Genomic DNA, 25,085 nt, shown 5'->3' with positions numbered 1-25,085 from the left:
GCCACTTTTATTAAAGCTAAATTCTCCATCTATGAAAGAGGGACACTAACACAAACTTTCCTCTTTTTGAAACAGAGATTTGGTAAGAATGAATAAAGTAATGAATGCCTCGAGGATTCAAAGGCATTTTGGATATTAATTCAAAGCAACAAGCATGGTCAATCTTAGCATAACGTTCTTAATGTTTAGAGAAACCAAAGTAGGAATGAATGGGACTCATGAATTACATTTGAAATGGAAGTGAAAGTCTTCTAATTAACCACTGTGAAAGTATCTCACTCTCATTTTTATTTTGTGGTTTCTTCAGTTCTGGACTTCAGCGATCCCTTCAGTACTGAAGTGAAGCCAAGGATTCTGCTTATGGGACTGAGGAGAAGTGGCAAGTCATCTATTCAGAAAGTCGTCTTTCACAAAATGTCACCCAATGAAACCTTGTTCTTGGAGAGCACTAATAAGATATGTCGAGAAGATGTCTCCAACAGTTCCTTTGTTAACTTTCAGATTTGGGATTTTCCAGGTCAAATTGACTTTTTTGACCCTACATTTGACTATGAGATGATCTTCAGGGGCACAGGAGCACTGATATTTGTTATCGATTCCCAGGTAAAGTTAAAGATCTAAGGTTATCACACATAACTAGGATAGGATGATTGGTCCAAGGTGGCAAATTTAGAGGGTGATGAAAACATTTTTCATTTTATATGCATTTTAGAAACAATAGGGCTTAGTGCCTATATCAGGAAGACTTTTATAAAATAGGATGTTATTCTTCAAGCTGATCCCATCTTGATTTCCATTTTATTTCATCAGCGTTCTCCCTAACAATAACTTGCTTATATAGTTGATTTGAGGGTGTATTTCCTGCCATTTACCCTGTGATAACTCAGGTGCAAAAATTCTGAGTTATAAATCTGTCAGAACTTCATGTTAACCTATGAGCTGGCTAAACTGTCCCACTTACAGAGAGAGTGCATCTAAAAATTAAATTTTAATTTGGTGCCTTGAAACCCAAAAAGCATTTTCCAGTTGAATAGTGTAATAAATAATGGTTAGGTTCCTAGCCCACAAAGCCCACTCTATTAAAATAGATTGAAATATAGTCCTATGTCTTGGCAGACAAAGTGATCTTTCATTGTGCCCTTCATGTTACACAGGGTTCTCCTCTGTAGAACTCCATAGTAGTTTTTTTCTTCTCTTTATACTTATCCTGTCTCATTTCTTCAGGACCCAAATGTTCATTGTAATTATTTTTATTGATGTATTTTGTTTTGAGACAACAGATATTATCTAACAAATAATCAAACATCACCCCCACAAAAAGTATATTTCCCAAAATATGTAATCCTCCTAAAACACCCACACCCTCACTGTACATTCCTGAAAAATGTCACTATAAGTTTTCCCTTTTCAGAGAGCATATATGTTTTGATTCAATTTTCTGAGCAAATTAAGCTAAGCTGTATTTGTTAATGGCTATCACTTGAGTTTAATATGTTAAGGCTTAGAAGTTATTTAGTTCTATTTAAACAAAGAATTCTTGAAAATATAATGCTATTCCTAAAAACCAATCATTTGTTGGTTGTTTAATTCCATCCCTGGAAAGTCCAATATGATGCTTATCATGATGTGGCATCGAATCCCTTGAGATTTGGAAAACTGTGCCAGGAGAGTATATATTCCAGTAGCTTCTTTCATGCATGATCCCTGCAATGCTGTGGCTAAAAACCTCACCCTCATGTGACTAGTCTGCTATTTATAAGTCCCTCCAAACTCTGAAATGAAGCTTCAGGGGGGAAAAAAGAGTTATTTCTCATGGCAACCCACAAAACAAAAAAGAATACAAAATGGTCCCTTGCCATCCTTCTTCTATAGTGACAATGACAGAATGGCAGAAAAGAAAGCAAGCGCTAAGATTCTAGTTTTTAGGCCATCTATAAATGTTAATTCTGCTGTTGCTAAATTAAATATGAGCTCATTGTTCAATAGGTGGACTAGAGTTATTGAATATTATTAATCTTGAAATTCTCCCTATAAATGAAACCAGGAGAAAAAAGGAAGTTGCAGTTAAAGAGACAGGTGACTTGGAGAGGTTGTGTTTGGAGTTAGTTTTAATGTGCACCCAAAGACCAAAAAAAAAAAAATTCATGGGATATTTGTATTGCAAAGTTTATGACAAGTATTTGCTAAAAAGAACCACAGAAAAATAATTGTAGTTTCTGTATGAACATATGTCACAGAACAACAAGATGTAGAGAAATTCTTTGGGAAAACTATAAATGATTCTCCAAATTAAATTAATATATACTTTAATGCTAGATGACTTCCATGAAAACTTGACATAGGGGTTAATGGTAAAACTATCCTGGAAAATGTCTCAGGTTAAAATTTGGAGATAATACGAAAGCATCATACTAATTTGATATAAATATTTTTGAGAAAATAGCTGAGAAATACTGAATATGACAGGAACTAATTAACAAACCCAAGTAATTACATTTTAACAAAGGAAACAATTTCTAATAGAGGTGGGAAATCATTCTCCCCAAAAACTGTTTTGTGCTTGATCAGACCAACTGATAAGCATTTGCTAAGTACTATGTTCTAGGCATTGTAGCTACCAATTAACTTGTTAGAGTTAAGATCACAATTGACAAAAATCTAGAAGAAAGATGAAAAAATGAAAAAAAGATATAGCATGCAATGAAAATATTTTCCACTCCACCTATTTAAAAAATTATTGATGCCAAAAAATGAGGAGTAGAGGAAGAAACAGACATTAATACAATTAACCATTCTCTGAAGTTTATCTGGTACAAATTATTTGCCAAAATAAAGAGCTCAAAAGAGCCTAGATTGCATCTCAGCCAGCAAGCATTTGTTGTCTTTGACAAGAAGAAAGTACAACAACCAGATGCAATATCAGTTCAGGATATAAACTAATTTGTTGAATTTAATAAAGAAGGTGTGAAAATTTATGAATAACATTGCTTTGCAAAAATGAGAAGTAGTGGAGGCATAAACAAGTTTAAAGAAATTTGGGGAGACCTTAAAATAAGAAAAGTAATCTCATCAGAATTTAAGGATAGAACTGGAAGACAGTACACAAAATACTGAAAATATCTGTAAACATGTAATTTTTTCCTCTATCAATGACAGTAGAGCAAACCACATTTCAGTAACTCCAACATTACAATATTGGATGAATTGCTTGAGGAAATGGAACCAATACTAAAGAAAACAAAGATGGAAAAAATAGTGAGACTAAACTAACAAAGTCAAAGTTTTGAGGTTATTGGGGAATAGATTCTCAAAGTGTATAAAGAATGGAGGATACCAAAAGTATGGGGAAAAGTCTCAGATTTTATTTTTACCCAAATATAATGAAGGAATATTTGTCACTTTAGCGTTAATAACTCCCTAAGACTACTTAATAGTATTATGCTGAAAATAAACTACTTAAGCACTGAAAATATATTGGATGAAGATCTAGTGAGTATTCCCAAGTGATATTCCCCAGTAGACTACATCTCTACAATAATAATTGACTGAACGGATCCCACAATCATAGAAAATTCCTTCAAATATATAACAACATGTATAACCATTTGAAGATCATCTGATTATAAATATCAAGCTTCAAGGACATGCTTGATAAAGATATGGCAGGCTTTCATGAATGACATTGTACTATAGAACAAATCTCCACAGTCATAATTGATTAAAAGGGTAAGATGCCACTCTGCTTATTGTTTGAAGACTACAAAAAAAAAGGACATTTACCAATAAGATGCCTCCTATATTCATGCCATGATCACACAAGATTTCTTAATATATGTAATTATTCAATGACTATCTGATTATTGATATCAAGCAAAGTTACATATGTTCATCAAAGAAATATATTCTATATATTCAAATATATATTCAAAGAATATATATTCACTATTTAGATTGGCACTTTAGATTAATAATAGGCTGGACCCAGAATTCTATAGAAAGTAGGAGGAAGAATGCAAACTGGATTACCTTTGGGAAATTGCATTTAAAAAAAAATGCCTGAAGCCCTGAAGCTAAGGCTCATTTAAAAAGAACCATCTTACTTCTTGGTATGATTTTATCAAAAAAGATAAAAATTGAGGGGCAGCTAGGTGGCGCAGTGGATAGAGCATCAGCTCTGAAGTCAGGAGAATCTGAGTTCAAATTTGAGCACTTCCTATAGCTGTGTGACCCTGGGCAAGTCACTTAACCTCACTTGCCTCAACAACAACAAAAAAAAAAAGATAATTGAGAATCATCCAAAGAGGTCCAAGAGATCTGTCTTGTGTATGAGGAGCTTGGGAGGCATTGCACAGAAGTGTTGTAAAGGCTGTCATCAAAGAAATATATAACTTTAAAAGAAAGGCAGTCTCAGTGAGAGGGATGGAAAGTCTACTGCTCCAATAGTATTCAGGCATTGTCAAGAAAAATTGAGAAACGGCCCCCCCAGGGCCAATGTATTTTGAGAGGATGTGAACAAGAATTACATAGGATGAGCAGGCCTGAGTGAACTTTGATCTGTATTACTGAAGGGAATGACCACAATAAGATCATAGATCCATTGCCAAATAATTTCACTATGTTTGTGGCTGTTTTATCACATAAGGTCAGTGTAGCTTCTCGGTTTTGAAGGGGAGAAAATACTTCCTGACCAACATTAGCAGCCAGCAATTGAAGAGCTGCTATTTAAGGGCTATGGAATGAAGCAGTGTGTGGCAAATAGAAAAGAGAAATCATGGGGCTTTTGGTTCCATTCCTCACCTTCAGTGGTGCCGTCTTTTGGCAGTGGGGTAATTCAGAACTTTTCTCTAACCCTCCAGTCCTCTAACCCTTGTGTGAAGAAGTGGAATGAACTTCTTATTCTCATAGGCGGACATAATAAGAGTCTTCAATTTATATAATATTTCAAAATGTGTTCACAAAAACTCAGTCACCCTTCTAGATGACGTGGACAAGTGAGGGATTTTGAGAGCTCAGAAATAAATAATAGACCTAGTGTAGATCTTGGGATGAAGATAAAAGGAATGAATGAGTTGCAGGGCAGATGGAAGGACCGCCTTAGCATGAAGCAACACAACCCAGATTGTGTAAAGATAGTAGCAGATTGTGTATTTCATTACATTTTAGGTAGAAGAATAAAAATTGTGTGTGTGTGTGTGTGTGTGTGTGTGTGTGTGTGTGTGTGTAGGTAGGTATATATGTCCTGGAGAGAGAGCACACAAGCACCAAATTAGCTCTTAAAATGAACAATCCTGTGAGATAGGTGCTATTACTATTACCATTTAACAGGTGAGAAAAGAGGTTGAGAGAGTAAAATGACTTTCTCAGTGTAAGTCACAAAGCTTATCATAAATGTCTGATGTGACTTTTCTAACCCACTGTCTCCTGATTCAAAGCCTCTTTTTTCCCCTTTTTTAAAAAATTTAAAACTTAAAAAGAAAGTAAAAAGGAAAAAAGTGTCATGTGCCCTGTAGAACATGAGAGAACTAAAAATATTTAACAATAAATTTCCATTTCAAGAAAGCATATATAATAATAGAAGACATTCATGACTGTCCATCTTTTCTTTGCTTCCTTATGTAGGTTTTCTTTTGTTCTCTGCTGTGTACTTTTAAACTTTATTATTTTTTCCCTTTTCTCCCCTTCCTCCTTCCCCAGACAGGCTTTAGTTAAGCATAGATATATTTATGCTTATATACACATACACATACATATATGCATTATCTCATTTTCTACTCCTGCTCTTTTTCCTTCTACCTGTTAGCTTGTCTTAATATTATTTAACCTCCCCCACTCTTTCCTTCCCTCTTTATCCTTTTCCCATAAATCTACACATCTTATTCCACTTCGATTAATCCACATACCCTTCTATATTTCTCCTTATCCTATTCCCTCTACCTGTTATTTCTTTATAGATTTTGAAGGGTATTTTGTGTGTGTGTGTGTGTGTGTGTGTGTGTGTGTGTGTGTGTGTGTGTGTATCTATATATATGTATAGTTAGTTACTTCTTTAACCTGTTCCTGATCTTAGGAGGATTTCCATCTTTCTTTCCCTCCTCCCCTTCCCCCTCCATCTAATTCCTCTGTATTGGTTCTTACTCACCTCATTAGTTTGGCACGATAGTGTTTTTACTTTTTTCTAGATGGTTTTGTTTTTTAGAATCACATATTCAGCTCTACCCCAGTCTTTCTTTTGGATTACCCAATTACTAATGATAATCTTAAATATATGGTTTGTGTTTCCACATATAAAACACAAACAGTTTGTCCCTAATGAGTCCCTTGAAATTAGTCTTTGTTGTTGGTTCTTATATGTCAAATTTTTTATTGAATTCGAATTTGTTTGCAACAGAATCCTGAAAGTGTGATAGTTCATTAAATGTTCATTTTTTCCATTCAATATTGTACTTAATTATTGTTAGATATAATATTTTCAATTGCAGCCCCAATTCCAAACCTTTTATCTAAAATAAAAAGTCAGGCTGCTTTTCAAAAGAAAGATTTGCTCAGTTCATTGATTTCCTTAGCTTCCAGAAAGTAACAACTACACAGAAGTCTGATTTAGTGTAATACTCGATAATTGGCATTTGAATAATGTTTAATGTTTACAAAGAGTTTCTCTCATAGCTCTGTGAGGGAAGTAAGGAATATTATGCCCATTTTGCAGGTGAGGTGAGGAAGCTGATGCCCAGAGAAATTGGGTGATTTGTCACCTAGTCAATGGCAGAGCCAGAATTTGAATCCCAGATCTCATTCCATATATGTGCCCTTTCTATATTACATTGCCTCGGTAAATTTTGAGTTTCTTTGACTCATTAACTAGACATGCAAATACATGGTTATTGAGGTGAACATTTTTAGTGGTTTCCTGGAAGGCTATTTCTTTCTTTCTTTCTTTCTTTTTAAAGCTTTTAATTCATAAAGCATATGCATGGGTAATTTTTCCAACATTGACCCCTGCATAACCCCGTCACAAATTTTCTCCTTCTTCCTTCCATCCTTTCCCCCACTCAGTGCAATACGTGCCAAATATGCTGAAATACATGCCAGATCCAGTATGTGTATACATATTCACACAGCCATCTGGTTGCATGAATTGTCCTTCCTCAAACAAATCATAGGATTAGGAAGGGACTTTGAAGACATCATATTTCAAGCAGGACCACTCCAAACAAGTGAGAATTTGCTATTTTAAAGAATCCCCAAGGTGGAGATTCCATAATCTCTCACAGCAGATACAATCAAAAAACTGTTTTTGAGGATCCCAAAGGTTACTTAAAAAGAAGTCTTATATGATGTCCTATTGAGCTGAATAAATGCTTTCCCTGGTCTGTGGTCCAAAGAAATGGATAGAATTTGTAGTGTGCTTTAGCCCCTCACCCTGAAATGCCAAAATATACAATCCAGACCAGATCTCGGGATCAGCCTGAGTCCTTGGTCTTAATGGAGGAGTTATGAGGTAGGGACCCATGAGGATGGTCAAATATGAGGTCCGTTTATTTCAAGTTTTCTCAGCCCTAAAGTAAATAGGGCTTAGTAAAATTACATTACCACAGCACACTGAGCATGTGCTAACTATTACCATAGCACACTGGGCATGTGGTAACTCTAGTATGATTACATTACCACAACACATTGGGCATGTGCTAATTCTAGTATGATTTATATCGCTACAGCACACTGTGCATGTAACTGTAAGCACGCTGCTATTATTATGTAAATGCATATTTTACCATAAGTATCTCTGCTTCAAATAGAACAAAAGTTGTCAAGCCTACCACCCCCACCCCACCCTCTACTTCTTAGGAAGGCTGAAACTCCCCAAGTGCAGATGAGAGCCAAATCAGACATTTTCAGCAGGTTCCCTCTGGACTGAAAGGTCTTATATCTCACCAAGAGTTCCCCCACTGTCTGTGGCTCTTCACAGAATTATACTCTCCCTGCACTGTCTCCCCTCATCTGTCATAGATCAGGGCCAGGCATACTTAACTCCTAATGAATCTTATTTGCTGCTTTAGAGAGTAACAGAGAAGCAGATTAGTCATCAAATAATTATATCTAAACTGGCTTTGAAGATCATGACATCATTATAAACTAAGTAATAGTAATAGGCAACATTTACATATCTCTTGCAAAGCCCTTTTCCTTCCTCCCTCTTTCTCTTCCCTCCTTCACTTCCTTCTTTCCTTCTCTCTCTTCTTTCCTCAAATCCTTTTCCTTCTTTCCTCTCTTTGTCCCTTCTTCCTTCTCTTCCCTTCTTCCTTCCTTTTTTTCTTTCTTCTTTTTTTTTTTTCTTTTTTCTTCTTCCCTCCCTCCTCCAGTGCACTGAATAATAACTCAGTGATCTAAAAAAAGATATCTCCTGACATGGACTTGTCAAGGATTGGTTCAGACTTCTCTTTCCCTTCTTTCAAGATGGTGAGCAAAAACAACAACCTCCAAAAAAAGATCAAAAAGGAAGCTGCTACTGAAAAAGCAATGAAAAAGCCTGAAAAACACTGCAGTTGGAACCAAATCCTGGCCTGAAGGCTCAGTAAATACTCAAGATCTGCAGTGTATTTTCCCTGTGAGCTATATACAAGTGAAAATATGCTATATCAAAAACCTGGAATGAAAGGAAAAAGAAAGAAGGTGCCTGCTACTATCTCAAAGCCAGTTGATAGTAAGAGAATAGAAGAACCTAGGGTAAAGATTTGCAAAATTCCTAAGCTTTACCCTACTGAGGATGTGCTTAGAAAGCAGCTAAGTCATGGCATAAAGCCCTTCAGCCAGCATGGTTTTCCTGAAGCAGCTGGCTAGTGACTTGCTACTGGTGACTGGACCTCTGATAATCAACTGTGTTCCTCTGTGAAGGACCCATCAGGAATTTGTCATTGCTACCTCTATCAAAGTTAATCTGGGCATAAAAATTCCAGATCATCTTATTGATATATATGTGGAGAAGCTTTTACACTAAGGAGAGATTTTTGACACAGAAAAAGAGAACTACAAGATTATAGAGCAGTTTAAGGATAACCAGAAAAAGCCAATGGATTCTCAGATCTTGTATAATATCAAGAAAATTCATCAGCTCCATGTCTACTTATGTTCTGTATTCTCTCTCGCCATTGGAATTTATCCTTATAAATTGATGTTATAAATGCAGGGAACTCTTATCAAAATATTTGGAATAGCTTTTAAAAAAGGATTGGAACAGACTGAAAAAGAACCTAGAAGTAGAGCAGGTCACTAAATTGGTTTCTTGAGATTAAAACAGGTGATCTGTTTAGGGCTTAGAAAGGCATCCATGAAGTCTAGGAAAATGGATGGTGTCAGTAGTTGTCTTTCTTGCCATCCTAGTTTTCTTAGTGAATTTTTCTATAAGTGGTCTTTGGATGTGTTCTTTGCCTCTTAAATATGTAGTATGCTCAAAATAGAATTTTAGGGCCTGATAATGTAGTAAGTCCCATGTGTACTGAAGGAAAGAAGGGGCTGAAGAGGTCATTTGTCTCATGTCATCTGTTTCATGTACTTCTGTTTTCCACCATAAGTTGTATGTCATAGTTGTTAGAATGGGCAGAGGCAGCAGCCTTTTTCATGAGTAAGTAAATTATCTTTGGAAAATAGCTTACTCCTCCTCTTCAGGGGCAGCTAGATGGCTTAATGGAAAGAGTACTGAACCTGGAATCAGGAAGACTCAACTTCCTGAGTTCAAATCTATCTTCAGACATTAGCTGTGTGATGTAAATCGCTTGACCTCATTTGCCTTAGTTTCCTCAACTGTAAAATGAGCTAGAGAAGGAAATAACAAACCACTTTAGTATCTTTGTCAAGAAAACTCCAAATGGGGCCATGAAGAACAGGACAAGACTGAAATGACTGAAACACAAAAATAAATAAATCAGTCCTCTTCATTTCCAAATAATGAGTCTCCTTGGTTTCTGTTTCCTTATCTGTTAAATGTGGACTAAATGAGTACCAAGTTTGTTTGTTTCTTCTTCCCTCCTTCCCTTCCATCCTCCCTCCTTGTTCTTTCCTTTCTACTTTCCCTCCATCTTTCCTTCCTTCTTACCCCCCAAAAAATTATTTTTAAGCTAAGTTTTTGCTATTATACTTTATTAAGTCATAGATTGCAGTGAAGACAAAAGTTTCAGAGCAGTGGTTCACATTTTTTGTTGTGATGTTTTCCTTCTAATGGATTAAATTAGTTATTCCTTTTTCTCTTCCCTCCTATGAAGAAAGTTTCCGCAACTGGAAGTTTTCTGTGTATTGATGAAATTACAGGTCATTTATGATGTGACTCTGCCAACCTGTTTGGGAATATTTGTAATAAAAGTTTTTCAACTTTACATTGCCCTAAATAGGGCTTTGGCAAATTGATCTAAGGGGCCAGATCTGGCCATTGCTAAGAATGATTTTTATGTGTTAAAAATAAAGTTTTGTTGTATTAAAAAAATGTTAAAATCATTCCTAGTTTGTGCATCATAGAAAAACAGGCAGATCATAGAAAAACAGGAGATAGATCCAATTGCAGGCCCTTGTTTGTCAGTCCCTGATTTAAGTAATAGAATTGTTGAATTTTAGAATTGAAGAGACTCCAGCAGCTGTCTGGAACAACCCTTAGCTGCAAAGGAATCCTCATTATAGCATACCTATCAAGTGGCCATTCAGGCTTTGATAGGACAGCAAGGTCTCTCACTGGATAGAGTATTGGGCCTGGAGTTAGGAATATCTGACTTTAAATCCAAATTTAGACTAGCTGTACTAACTTCATGAACTTGGACAAGTTAACTTAATTTGTCAGTTTCCTCATCTATAAAATAGAGATATTAATAGCACCTATCTTGCAGGTTGTTCTGAGGATCAAATGAGATAATAATTGTAAGGTACCCTTAGCATAATTCCTGGCACATAATAAACAATATATAAATGGTTAGCTATTAGTAATATTAGCAGTAGTAATAATAATGAGGAACTGAATTGGTTAGATTTTATTTTAAAAGAAAAAATCAAGTTTAGTTTTTACATTACTTGAAGTATAAACATATACCTTATAAAGACTTTTTTTTTAAGTGAAATATTGGGTAGAATATGTTCCTCAAAGTCTAAATCTTCCCTTTTGTAAATTACATTTTAGTAGGAAAATTTGGGGAAAACATTTTGATGTCTGCCCTTTATTAGTGATAAAGAATAATTAAGTTACCAATTTGAGATCCTATCCTCTTTCTAGGCAGTAGATGAAGCTTATTTCCTATAAATGATTGTTGCTTTCTTTGTTTTTATAATTACCAAGAATCAACCTTTGGAACAAGAATCAAAGTAGAAAAAAAATGAAGCATTTCTATTATTTTAAACCATTGCTCAGTTAGTCAGACATTTATTTTAGTGGGTTGTTTTGTGTGTGTGTGTGTGTGTGTGTGTGTGTGTGTGTGTGTGTGTGTGAATTATTCATGATCTCAGGATTGCCAGATTTAAAAAAAAAAAAAAGCTGCAGTGAAGAAACATTCTTACTGAATTAGGTTTTTTGCATAGCCTATGTGGGGTTGTAAAGAGATGATTTTGACAATATCAATAGGAATTTTTACCTAATTGAAAGGCAGATTTCCTAGGAGGTGTTCTACCTTAGAGCTGCTCCCTTTCTTCAATGGTTAACTTATTGACTGGATTTCTGATGCCATTTCATAATGTTGTTTTTGGCTTTGACCATTTTGTAGATAGTTACTCTGCAGTTTATTTAAGTTTTTCTGAGGGAGCAGGTAAGATATGTTTGAGATAAGTCTTTTAAAAGAAACATTAATCATCTACTATGTGTAATGTGTTATGTCAAGTTCTAAGAACACAAAGGCAAAAGATTTTCCCTAGTCTTGAGAAGCTTACAATGTAATGAAAATGCAGTATGTTTCAGAATACTGATACACATTTTCATGTTATGATGACTTCCTTCTGATGGGACTGATTTTGTAACATTCTTTCTATCTCTCTGTCTCTTCCTCCCTCCTCCCCTCACCCCCAAGGTTCCATACAGGACAATATGTTTGTATTTAGAAGGTGTTAGAAACCATCTAATCTAATGCCTTTATTCTCAAATGAGGAAATTGACTCCAGGAACAGTAAAGTGGTTTGTACAAATTCTTACAGGCAGGATTTGAAACCAAGCTTGATTTCAGTCAGTACTTTTTTCTTTTTGTATAGTACTATCTTCTTAGCTTAAAAAATGAATAAAAACTAACTTGAGGCATTTTTGTGAGTTTCATAGTAATACAACAGACATATTAGATGCTGCAAAAACACCTAGAAATTATTAGTTTAGTCTATATATGATGTTCTTTTCCTCTTTGGTTCAACAAAACTAACATCTGTGTGTCTAAAACATAATGCATGCTGGGGTTTTTTTAAGCTTCCTCAAGAGTGGGTAGTTGATGAAAGACACTTAAAAAAAAATCTTTTGTATCTCTTTTTGATGTTAAGGTTGTAAAGGGCTACTGTGAATAGGTTATGTTTATACACTGAAAAAGAAAAATGAACATTGCTTTGTGTTTCAGAGCTCACAATGAAGTTAAATATCCCATCTAAATTTTATGTTATAATTCTGGGTAGTTACAAGAGGGATTAAATGACTTGGTCAAAGATAACAAAAACAGTTACAAAGTGTCAGAAGTCACATTTGAATTGAATTCTTGACTATACTTTATTGTGCCATCTAATTGCCTCCTTACTCTTGACAATACATTGTGATAAACAAAAATTATTCTTTCACTACCAAAGATCAGTGCTTAATTATAAATTCCCATAGAGCTCTGAGGCATCAGTTGCATATTGCCCAAGAAAAAATGTTGTATTAAAAGACTACGTAGTACAGTGGAAACACACAGTATCTCAAGTCAGAGGTTGTTGTCATTGTCCAATTGTGTCATGTTCTTTGGGAGTCTGTGGACCATAGCACAATAATATCTACAAAATTTTCTTGGCAAAGATATTAGAGAGGTTTGCTCTTTCCTTCTCCAGTTAAGGAGGTTAAAGGCAAACAAACATTAAATCATTTTCCAAATCACACAGCTAGTAAATGCCTGAGGTAACATTTGAACTCAGGTCTTCCTGATTTCAGAACTGTGGCTCTATCCACTGAGCCTACCTACCTGCCTCTAAGGCAGAGGACTTGGGATCAAAGTCAGTCTCTATCACTTTTAGCCTTGGTAAACTTAACTTTTTCTTTTTCTTTTTAATAAAGGCTATGCATGTGTGATCATATAAAACATTTCCATAATACTCTCAACTTAATCAGAAGATTAGAAAGATTTTTAACTGCTTTCTTTGAATATTATGTTTTTCTCTCTAAAATATTAAATTTGTAAAGAGAAATATATCTGTTAATTTCTACAGACAAATGGTTCTATAATGTTTTCATCACATTTCTCATCTCTAATATTCCCTATTCCTTTAATTTTCCTTTGAAACTTCAAAGAGCTCCTACCACAAAAACTATGACTAAAATCATGAATGAGAAAGGTCCAGAAAAGAAGGAAGAATCATAGATCTAGAGCTTAAAGAGAACTTAGAAGTCATAGGTCATTTAATTAATTTTATAGATGAAGAAACGGAGGCTCAGAACAATCAAACAAGTAATGACAGAGCCAGATTAGAAATCAAGTTCTGTGACTAAAATCTATATCCTTGCTTTGGAACCACACTAAAGGTATCCCTCTCTATTCATATAAGCAATAATTTCCAGTGGCTGTAGCCAGACAACTAGGCAAAGGCCTCTCGATCTGCTCTTTGTAATAGCTATGGAGTTTCTAAACCTCAGATTGAGTCATAATGATCTAAACCATGCACATTTTGCTTCCCTTTTGCTTTCTTGCCCTGATTAATAAAAACCAACTTTGAGATCAAAACCTCAGTGAATCCATTTTTCCCATGGATCTTTAGAAAATATTTTGTTTTGGTTGAGGATATCCTGAACTGGTTTTTCAAAATTATAAAAATGTGTGAAATAGAACCTGAAAAGCACATGGATTTCATGAAACTGAGCTGTTTAGTTAGTGACCTGTCTTTTAATTTTTTAAAAATCTCATATTTTCCCAGTTAGTGTAAAGACATTTTTAATACTCATTTTTTTTTACAGACAGCAATTTTATAAAGCTTTTTATTTTCAAAACATATGCATAGTTTTCAACATTCATTCTTTTTTCTTTAAAAATTTTTTATTATACCTTTTTATTTTTAAAACATGCATGGATAATTTTTCAACATTGAAATCAATAATTCAAAATGGCAAAATTAACACTCACTTTTAAAATATATATTTATTTATTTTTTGAAAAATCTTTTTATTATTACATCTTTTTATTTACACAACCGATGCATGGATAATTTTTTCAACATTGATCCTTGCAAAATGTTCTGTTACAAATTTTCCCCTCCTTCCCCCCACCCCCTCCCCTAGATGACAGGTAGTCTAATACATGTTAAAGATATTAAATTATATGTTAAATCCAATATATATATATATACATATCTATACAGTTATCTTGCTGCACACACACAAAAAAATAGGATCTAGAAAGAAAAAAAAAACCTGAAAAGGAAAACAAAAATGCAAGCAAACAATAACAGAAAGAGTGAAAATGCTATGTTGTGATCCACACTCAATTGCTATAGTCTCTTTCTGGATATAGATGGCAACCTTCATTACTGGACAATTGGAACTGGTTTGAATCATCTCATTTCAACATTCATTTTTAATAAAAAATTTTGAGTTCCAAATTTTCACCCTCCTTCATTATCCCTCTCTCCTAAGCTGATAAACAATATGATATAGGTTATATAATTGCAATCATTAACAATTTTTTTCTAATTACATGTAAAGATAGTTTCAGCATTTATTTTTTCCTTTTTTTTGCTTTTGTTTTGCTGAGGCAATTTGGGTTAAGTGACTTGCCCAAAGTCACACAGCTAGGAAGTGCTAAGTGTCTGAGGCTAGATTTGAACTAGGTCCTCCTGACTTCAGGGCTGGTGCTCTATCTATGGCACCACCTAGCTGCCCCCAGCATTTATTTTTTTTAAAAGATCATGAGTTGTGAATTTTTATCTTTCTCCTCCTTCCCTTCCTCAAGACAGCAAGCAATCTAATAGTAGGTTATACATGCCCCAAAAAAGTAAAAATAGTATGCTTTAATCTGCATTCATAATCAATAATTCTTTCTCTAGATGTGGATATATCATTTCCATCAAGAGTCTTGGATCATTGTGTTGCTGAAAAGAACTAAAACTATCATAGATGATGATCACTCAGTGTTTTAACAAATTTTGAATTCCAAATTTCCTCTTTCCTTTGCTCAACTTCCCCCATACTGAAATAGTAAGCAATTTGATATACGACATACATTCCTTTATTAGTCATGTTGTGAAAGAAGATATTAGTGACTTGTGTTAACAGAATTTCCCTAACTATTTAACAGCTTAGGGGTGTGAGCTGCCCTTCAGATTCTTTGATCTTGTTGAAGCCTTCATAGGAATTCCTTTTGTTTTCTTATTAGGATGATTATATGGAAGCCTTAGCCAGGCTGCACCTTACTGTAACTCGAGCCTACAAAGTACATCCTGACATCAACTTTGAAGTGTTTATTCATAAAGTGGATGGCCTGTCTGATGACCATAAGATTGAAACCCAAAGAGATATTCATCAGAGGGCAAATGATGATCTTGCTGATGCTGGATTAGAGAAAATTCACCTCAGGTGAGAGAAGAGACAAACTGAAAAGAAGCAAGCTTGGGGTTCAAAGCCATTGTCATTCCACCTGGCTTAGCTCTCTTGCACTAGGATAGGATTTTGAAAGGGTGGGTACTGTGTTTTTCTATCAGGGAGACTAGGTAGAACAGATTTTTTTTGCAAATGTTCAAAGTTGATGCCCTATAATTAAATCCTAATGGCTAATTAGTAATGAGATGTGCCATTCCTAATAAATACTTTTGTAGGTAAAACCACAGTCATTGGATTTGAGTTCACAAAAGAGTTTAAATAGAAATAATTGCAATGAGAACCTGGCTTTCCCAGGGGTTTTTGTTGTGGTGTGTTATCATTCAATTAAAACCTACAATTATTCTTTGTTGCTTAAAATCCTTAGGCCTTAGTTTTCTCATCTTTAAGATAGACTAGGTGGCCTTTATGTATGTAAACCTGAAAATACTATATAAAGTGTCAGTTATTATTATTGTTATTATCATCATCATCATCATTTTTATCATTTATTTGGCAAACTGGTAACAATAATGTTAGAAAGTAGCATAATATAATGATTATTATTGCTGGACCTGTGATGGAAGTAGCCCAGTCTGAGAGTAGATCTTCAGGATGCTGGCTGTGATGGTTTGTGTGGCAACACATTTTTGCTTGGTGCCCATTTATAGCCACTTAATGAATAAATAAATAGGCATTTATTAAGCACCCAACCTCTGTTAAACTCTTGTGCTAAATGTTTTACATATATTTCATTTTATCCTCTCTACTTGGTAAATAAGACTATTCAGTGCTTGTGCTTTTAATAATAATTAATAAAATTTATTTTGCTCTTCAAAGTTGGTAAAGTGCTTTACATTTATTATTTCATTTTATCATCACAACTACCCTTTGTGTTATCACAGAAAAAACTTGATTCTGAAAGAAGTTAAGTAACTTGTTTATGATCACCCACAGTAAATATTTGAGATGGGATTTGAACTTTAAGAGTCTTCCTGACCCTCAAGTTCATTGCTCTATCCTCAATACCACCAAACTTTTATAAGATGCATTTTACAAAAAGAACCATTGAGGTTTTTAAAATGAAAGCCAGAGTTTTCCAAGGTCCTCTTGATTCTAAGTAGCAAAGGGTGGGGGGAAAGAGTTGTGCATCTCTTGAAGAGCATATCCCACAAGGAGCAGGGGTATTTGTTTTTAATGACACAAGCAGCATATTCCTCGTAAACAAGCGAAAAAGAAAACTATGATGCAACATTGTTTCCTCTTTCAGCTTCTATCTGACAAGCATATATGATCATTCTATATTTGAAGCTTTTAGCAAAGTGGTACAGAAACTGATTCCACAGCTCCCAACTCTGGAGAATTTACTAAACATCTTTATCTCAGTAAGTAAAACATATACTGGAGACATTTTCCGAGTTTGAGAATTGCTTCGTGAGATGTAAAGGAAAAAAAAAAAAAAACCTGTTACATTCTGCCTCTGTGGACTGAAAATATTTCCACATCTCTCTATTATTCCATGATTTTATGCTTTGAGTTATCAATAATGGAGGGATTGGGAAATTAAGTTCATTGGAAAATTAATTAGCCTACATATTGAATTGGATCAATGGTCAACAATGAATTAGATTTTGGCCCATTTTAGTCACTGATGGACAGATTTTATAACCAAAGTTGAAACCTTGATTATTCTTGCAAGAATGAGTGCCTAGGTGAGTAGACACCAAAATCTTAATTATTGTAGTTTACTTGCAGTAGTAATCAGTTATTTATCAATTAACAAATATTGAGCATCTATTATGTGTAAGCCCTTGTACTACCACAGTGTTAGATATTACTGCCCATCTTCAAAAGAGCAACCAGTTGGGGACACAAGATATTCATGTTGTCAATACCTCAGAAAACTATGATTTTGAAAAATACACATTTTTTTAAAAATCAGCAATACTGAACAAGGCAGCATAGAATGATTGCAAACTGGATAGGAAGTATAAAAGTGGTGGTATATTAATCAAGGTTACATTTGTTATAACTAAATAAAATTTTTATCCTGCACCATATTTTACTAGGGAAGGGAAAGGGAATAAGCATTTATATAGTATCAGGAATAAGCACCTTATTTCCTTTGATTATTATGATACTGTGAGCTAGGTTATTATTCCCATGTTACAGATAAGGCAACTGAGGAAGACAGAAGTTAAGGAAATTGCCTACAGTTGTATAACTAGTAAATTTCTGAAGTTCAGATTTGAACTAAAGTCTCCTTAACTTTATGTTCAGAGCTCTGTCCACTGTACCACCTAGCTGCCTATAATATTGCTGATTGTCAGTTTCATCTCCATCATCATCATCATCATCATCACCATCACTATATTTATATAGCTCTTTAAGTTTTGCAAAGTGCTTTACAAATATTATGTCATTTAATCCTCATAACAACCCTGAAAAGTATGTGCTAATATTATCCCCATTTTACAAACGATGAAACTAAGGCAAGCAAGTTAAATTACTTGTCTAGGATCACGCAGCTAGTAAATGTCTGAAACAAGATTTAAATTCATCTTCCTGACTGCAGGTCCAGGACTTAATCTACCAAAAACTAAGTTAACCTCTTCAAAGATTAAGAAATTATTTTTGTACAGCTTTGTTACTTTGTTACACATACTTCTACTTATATATTCTGATGTAATTCACTTATAAAAATAATATAGAAAATAAAGACTTTCACTTATAAAAAGTCTGAAATTTGACTTTCACTGTGTCACTAACCAGTATAGTAACCTGTCAACCAATTAGATACATCTTCACCCATTTTGCCACTCATATTTGATGTTCACATATATTTATATAACTGTATTGTTACCTGAAAACAAGGATCACTTTAAGACAACATTTTTCCTTTATTGCAGAATTCTGGAATTGAAAAGGCCTTTCTATTTGATGTGGTCAGTAAAATTTATATTGCAACAGATAGTACCCCTGTGGATATGCAGACATATGAACTCTGCTGTGATATGATAGATGTGGTTATCGACATTTCTTGTATATATGGGTAAGTCAAGTGAATTGTTATTTAAACAAGGCCTTTCCCTCACATAGCATTTTGTTTTAAGCTGTTATGTTATTTAAGATATTTAGGGAAGGGGAAAGAGATGAGCATTTGTATAGGACCTATTATGTGCTAGACATTGTGCTAAGTGTGTTTATAAGTATTAATTTATCGGATCCTCACACAGTCCTGGGAGGTAGGTGCTATTATTATCCCTATTTTACAGTTGAAGAAACTGAGACTAACAGGTTAAGTAACTTACTCAGAATTATTTAATTCAGCTAATAAATAACTGACACTAGATTGAACTCAAATCTTCTTGATTCCAGGGCCAGTTTTCTGTCTACTGCTCTGCCTTTGGAATACCTCAGTATTAAAAAAAAAAAAAAAAGCTAGGTTCCATGTATACAGAAAACTATGAGACTATCATGAGTACTCATACACTTAGAAAGTAATAGGATATGCTAAGATAATAGAAATCTGTGAACGCTGAGTTAATGTGCATTGTTTACAATAGTTCTATTATCTCCTTCAGGAAAGAGCTGAGATTATTTTGGCCACACTGATAAATTATTTCTTCTATTATGGAAACCTTAGAAATTGCAAATCAAGCGGACATTATTTGCTTATTATCTCAGTAGAACTGTATATACCATTGTAGATATCTTGTTTGAAAATAGCTCCACACAAATTGAATATAGTATAAATTTAACATTAAAGGGAAAGAACAGGGCCTTATTTCTTGATTTGATAATGCTGAATTTAGTTACAGTATTCCTAGATGTTTTTATTTTAGGAGTGATTGGTGGACTCTTTCAATGACTGTTTTGCCCTCTGATTCTTGGATATCAGAGCAATTTTCCTTGTTGATTCCTTGAAAAATGTTATTCAGACTCTTTTTTAAAGTCATGGCTTTCAGGTAGTCCAATAATTTTTAGATTGTCTTTCCAATGAAGTATTTTAAATTTTCTTCTATTTTTAAAAAAATTTTATTGGACCAATTCTTCTTGATGTCTCATTGATTCATTCATTTCTATTTGTCCAGTTCTAATTTTTAGTGAATTGTTTTCATTGGTTAGCATTCTCCCCCCCCCCCCCACCTTTTGCATTTGGTCAATTGTACTTTTAAAGAAGTTGTTTTGTTCAGTGAATTTTTTTCCCATTTCACCAATTCTATTTTTTAAGGAATTGTTTTGTCAATTTCTGTCCTTTTTTCCCCAACTGATTGGATTTTTTCCTCCAAAACTTTCATAATTCTCCTGCATACTCTCATTTCTTTTCTTCCTTTTTCTACTCTCTCTCTTTTTTAAAAAATGCTTTTTGAGCTCTTCCAAGAAAGTCTTTTGAGCTTGAGACCATGTAGACATTTTGCCATTGCTGTCTTTGGTTTATGTTTTCATCTTTCCTGTTACTATAGTAGCTTTCTATGATCAGGATTCTTTTTGCTTTTATGCTCATTTTTAAAAGTTGAGCCTTGCTCCTAGAGCACAGGAGAGATTGTCCCTTTTTTTTTTTCAGGGAGACAGGGCCTCTCACTGACTTTCTGCTATAGCGGGGCTGGCGATGCTGCAGGCTTTCTGACTCCTGGGTTGGCATGGTCTATGCTGGGGTTTGGTGGTTCACAATTTGCCTTCTGTGGTTGTGTTGGAAGTCTCACAGCTGACTTGCTGATCTACTGGCCCTTTGAACCAGGAGGTTCAGAATAACCAACACTGCTGTGCTTTGGCTCAGAGTCTCCCACTAGATTTCCTACTTCTGCTCTAGGCTGCATTCCCCCTTGCCCAATTCCAAGATATCTTAAGCTAGAAAATGATTACACTCTCAATGTTTGTGGGTTCTGTCACTCAAAAGTCCATTCAGAGGTTTGATCTAGTGTTGGGGAGAGAGAAAGAAAATCAAAATCCATATAATAAATATAATTAAACAAAACAAATTCTCACATTGGCCATACTCAAAAATGTATGTCATGTTCTTTATTTTGAGTACATAACCTCTGTCAGGGAGTGTGTAGAGTGTTTCTTTTTTTCCTCTGAAATTGTGGTTGGTTATTTTATTGATCAGAATTGTTTAGTCTTCAGAGTTGTTTGTTTGTTTTTTTGTTTTTTTTAACAGTATTTTTATATAAATTGTTCTGGTTTTGTTTCCTTCACTTTCCATCAGTTTATATTAGGCTTCCCTGATTTCCCTCAAATCATAGCTTTTATCATTCTTATTGGTACATTAATACTCTGTCACATCAAAATAATTGATTCATTTATTCCCCAACTGATAAGCATCCCCAATAATATCAATTTATCACTGCTATGAAAGATAACTTGGAGAAAAGAGAAACTCTAAACAAAGAGACCAATTTGGTTAAAGATGATGACTACCTGAACTGGGATAATGACATTTTGGATTGAGAAGTGGGAAAGATTTTAGAGGTTGTGGAGGTGGAATCTATAGAATTTCACAATATGAAAAGATCAGAGAAAGAGAGAAGATAGTATTAGAAACAAGATGACTCCAAAATCTCTGATGGAAAGAGAGAGCACTAGGTACAGAAGCAGACAAAATTTATACAGTTAGTTCATTGCATTTCCCTCCCCTAAAGAATGGCAGTTCCTCTTAGGGTATGTCCCCCGCTCCCTTGTCATACATTCCATATTCTGTTAACGAGGTTCTGATTCTATTCTGGGTTTGTCCGCTTATATGTATGAAGCTTAACAAACAAGCACAATAAAGAAAAGCCTTTTCCTGGTCCTTCAACCTGGTCAGTTTAAACCAGTTTCTAGCTTAGAACTTTTTATCAAAAGTTTGAAGCCAAGTGAGTCTCTTCTCCTGAAAGATCATTGGTCAGAGATACTTATTATCTTACATTAACCTTGAGGCTTACAACATTTTGTGGAAACATAGCTTTCAGTATTTCTCATTGCTCATGGTTTCTGAGGAATTGAATTTTAACATTTCTGTGGAAAGTTAACCCTACTTTGTCTCTCCCAATAGGTGCAAAAATGCTAATGCCTTCAGGGAAATAGAAATATAAGAAAGAAGGTTGGGGGAGAAAAGGTAGGGTTTTAAGAGAAAAGATAATGAATTCTGCAAATCTTTATGATATTAAACAATATCATTGCCAACTCAAGACCTCTTACCTGACCAATTAGAAGTTGACAGGCAAGTTGTTCTCAGTATAGGAAAATTTTAGTTTTTCAATTTTAGTCAGTTTTTATTGATTGTTTTTGTTTTAAAATTACCTACATTTCATCCTGCATAACTCCTTCTACCCCTTCCCAGTGAAACATCTTTTGTAACAAGTAAAAAAAAAAAAAAAAGAAGAGGAAGAAGGAAAAAAACTTGAGCAAAACTGAAATACATTTCCAAAATTTTCTTTTGAATGTAATGTTCTATACTTGTGTGAACTTTCAGATCTGCAAAGAAGTGACATGGTATTTCTTTGAGGCTTTGCTTTTTGTTATTGACTTCCTTGGAGTCTATGTCTAATAGTAAAATCTCTGTTTGAAAGTGTATGGACAGGGACAGCTAGATGACTCAGTGAATAGAACACCAGCCCTGGAATCAGGGGGACCCGAATTCAAATCCAGCCTCAGACACTTAAACAATACTAGCTATATGACCCTGGGCAAGTCACTTAATCCAAATGCCTTGGGAAGGAAAGAAAAAAAGAAAGTGTATAGACATTTTGGTCTGTTTATTTGCATAATTCCAAATTACATTCCAGGAAAGCTGTAGGAATTAATTGCTCCTCCAACAATGCATTAAGGACATGTCTTTCTACTACCCTTTCAGCCTGAATTATTCCCATTTTTTGTCATGTTTGTCACTCTCCTTGTGTAAGGTGAGACCTCAGGATTATTTTGATTTATATTTCTATTAGTGTTATTGATGTGGAACATTTTTTCATATGGTTATTGATAGATTGTAATTCTTCTTTGGAGAAAATCAAGTCAACAAATTTATTAAGCAACTTCTTTGTTTCATATATTGTATATGTACTAGGGACAAAAAAAAAGGTGGAAAGAAAAGACTGAGAGTGCTAACGATCTAATGAAATGCTTGTTCATATCCTTTGGCCACTTATCTATCAGGGAATAACTTTTGTTCTTAATATATTGTTAGTTGTCTATGTGACTTGGATGAGATACTTTTCAGAGATATTTGATATTTTTTCCCTATTTCAACTACTTTTCTTAGGCTGGAAGCATTGATTTTATTCAAGCAAAATCTTTACAGTTTCATGCAGTTAAAATTGTCTGTTTTACTTGTTGTAATTGACTCTAGCTTAGAGATAGTTAAGAAAACTCTTTTTTTAATTTAAAAAATATTTATTTTAATAGTGTATTACTTTTCCAATTACATGTAAATGTGATTTTTAAGATTCATTGTTGTAAGATTTTAAGGTTGAAAATTTTTACCTTTTCTCCGTTCCAATGCTAGTATATTATATATGCACATTCATTTTTAACCTGTTTCCATATGAATCATGTTGAGAAAGAAAAATCATCACAAAAAGTAAAAATCATGAGAAAGAAGAAAACAAAAAGAAAAAAAGGCTAAAATAGTATGCAGCTAGCATTTTCCATCCATAGTTTATTAGATTTGCCTTGGATCACTGAATTGCTTAGAAAAGTTAAGTTTATCATTGTTGATCATTATATAATCTTGCTGTTCCTGTGGTCAGTATTTTCTTAGTTTTGTTCACTTCACTCAGGATCAGTAAATCTTGACATGCTTTTCTGATGTCAGCCTGTTCGTCATTTCTTTTTTTTTTATTAATAACATTTTATTTTTCCAAATTCATGTAAAGATAGTTTCAACAGTCACCTTGCAAAACTATGTGTTCCAAATTTTTCTCCCTCTCTTTTTACCTTTCTCTTCTTCAAGACAGCAAACAATACAATATAGGTTAAACATGTGCAATTCTTCTAAACATATGTCATGCTATGCAAGAAAAATCAAATCTGAAAGGAAAAGACACAAGCAAACAAATAACAATAACAAAAAAGGTGAAAATACTATGTTTTGAACCACATTTAATCTTCAGTGTTCTTTCTCTAGATGCATCACAAGTCTATTAGAATTGTCTTGATTCATTTCATTGTTGAAAAGACCCATCATAGTTGATTATCACATAATCTTGTTACTGTGTACAGTGTTCTCTTGGTTCTTCATTCATTATCAGTTCTTTTAAGTTTTTCCAGGTTTTCCTGAAATCAGCCCATTCATCATTTCATATAGAACAATAATATTCCATTACATTCACATACCATAACTTATTCAACTATTTCCCAATTTATGGGTATCCACTCAGTTTCAAATTCTTTGCCATCACAAAAAGAGCTGCTATAAACATTTTTGCAGAATTTATTTTAATTTGCATTTCTTTAATCGATAGTGTTTTAGAGAATTTTTTCATGTTAGTAAATGGCTTTAATTTCTTCATCTGACCTTTCTTCATATCCTTTGACCATTTATCAATTGGGGAATGACTTTTATTCTTATAAATTCGACTTGGTTCTTTCTGTATTTTAGAAATGAGGCCTTTTATCAGAAATACCAACTATAAAAATTGTTTCCCAGATTTCTTTTTTTCTTCTAATTTTGCCTGCATTGGTTCTGTTTGTGTAAAAACTTTTAAATTTAATATAATTAAAATTGCCCATTTTACATTTATAATATAAATTAGTTCTTTTTTGGTCATAAATTTCTTCCTTCTAAGATCTGATTTCTTAGCCAGTACCAGATGGTTTTGATGACTGCTGCTTTATTATTCAGTTTTTCGATCTGGTCCTGGCTAGGCCATCTTCTTGTGCATTTTTTCCATTAATTCCCTTGTTAAGAATATACTTTCTATTCAGGAAAAGTTGTGAAAGATATATTATTTGCTTTTCTTCTAATTGTTAATGGTGTGGTTTTTTTCTATCAAATCAAGGTCTATTTTGAATTTTTGCAGAATGTGGTCTAAAATGTTGGTATAAGCTTAATTTCTGTCAAACTCCTTTCTAATTTTTCCAACAATTATTATGAAATAGAAAATTCTTTTTCTTTTTTCAAGACACTTGGGGTTCAATGACTCATACAGGGTGAACCAGTTAGTAAGTGTCTGAGGTTGGATTTGAACTTGGTCCTCCTGACTCAAGGGCTAGTGCTTGATCCATGTATTAATTACCCTTAAAGAGTCTTTCCTAAAGTAATTTATAGTTTGGGTGTTATGAAACACTGACTTATTTAGTTGTTATTTTTTATTCTTCCTTGTCTAATTTTTGACTCTGCTTAGTAATATATTTT

General features: G+C 34.0%; 1 protein-coding gene and 1 pseudogene across 1 annotated transcript in view; both read left to right on the top strand.

Moving 5' to 3' along the window:
• RRAGD (Ras related GTP binding D) overlaps positions 1–25,085 on the top strand; it is a 71,864-nt gene that overhangs the window by 24,645 nt on the left and 22,134 nt on the right. The window contains exons 2-5 of the mRNA XM_051997393.1: positions 308–603; positions 15,552–15,751; positions 17,022–17,136; positions 18,661–18,803. Coding sequence (XP_051853353.1) covers positions 308–603; positions 15,552–15,751; positions 17,022–17,136; positions 18,661–18,803 — 754 coding nt within the window. The remainder of the gene's footprint in view (positions 1–307; positions 604–15,551; positions 15,752–17,021; positions 17,137–18,660; positions 18,804–25,085) is intronic.
• On the top strand, positions 6,702–9,175 carry LOC127561998 (60S ribosomal protein L6-like; annotated as a pseudogene).

This window comes from Antechinus flavipes, chromosome 4, assembly GCF_016432865.1.
Source record: "Antechinus flavipes isolate AdamAnt ecotype Samford, QLD, Australia chromosome 4, AdamAnt_v2, whole genome shotgun sequence".
Classification (NCBI taxonomy): Eukaryota; Metazoa; Chordata; class Mammalia; order Dasyuromorphia; family Dasyuridae; genus Antechinus; species Antechinus flavipes.
This window is presented reverse-complemented; position numbering and strand designations above follow the sequence as displayed.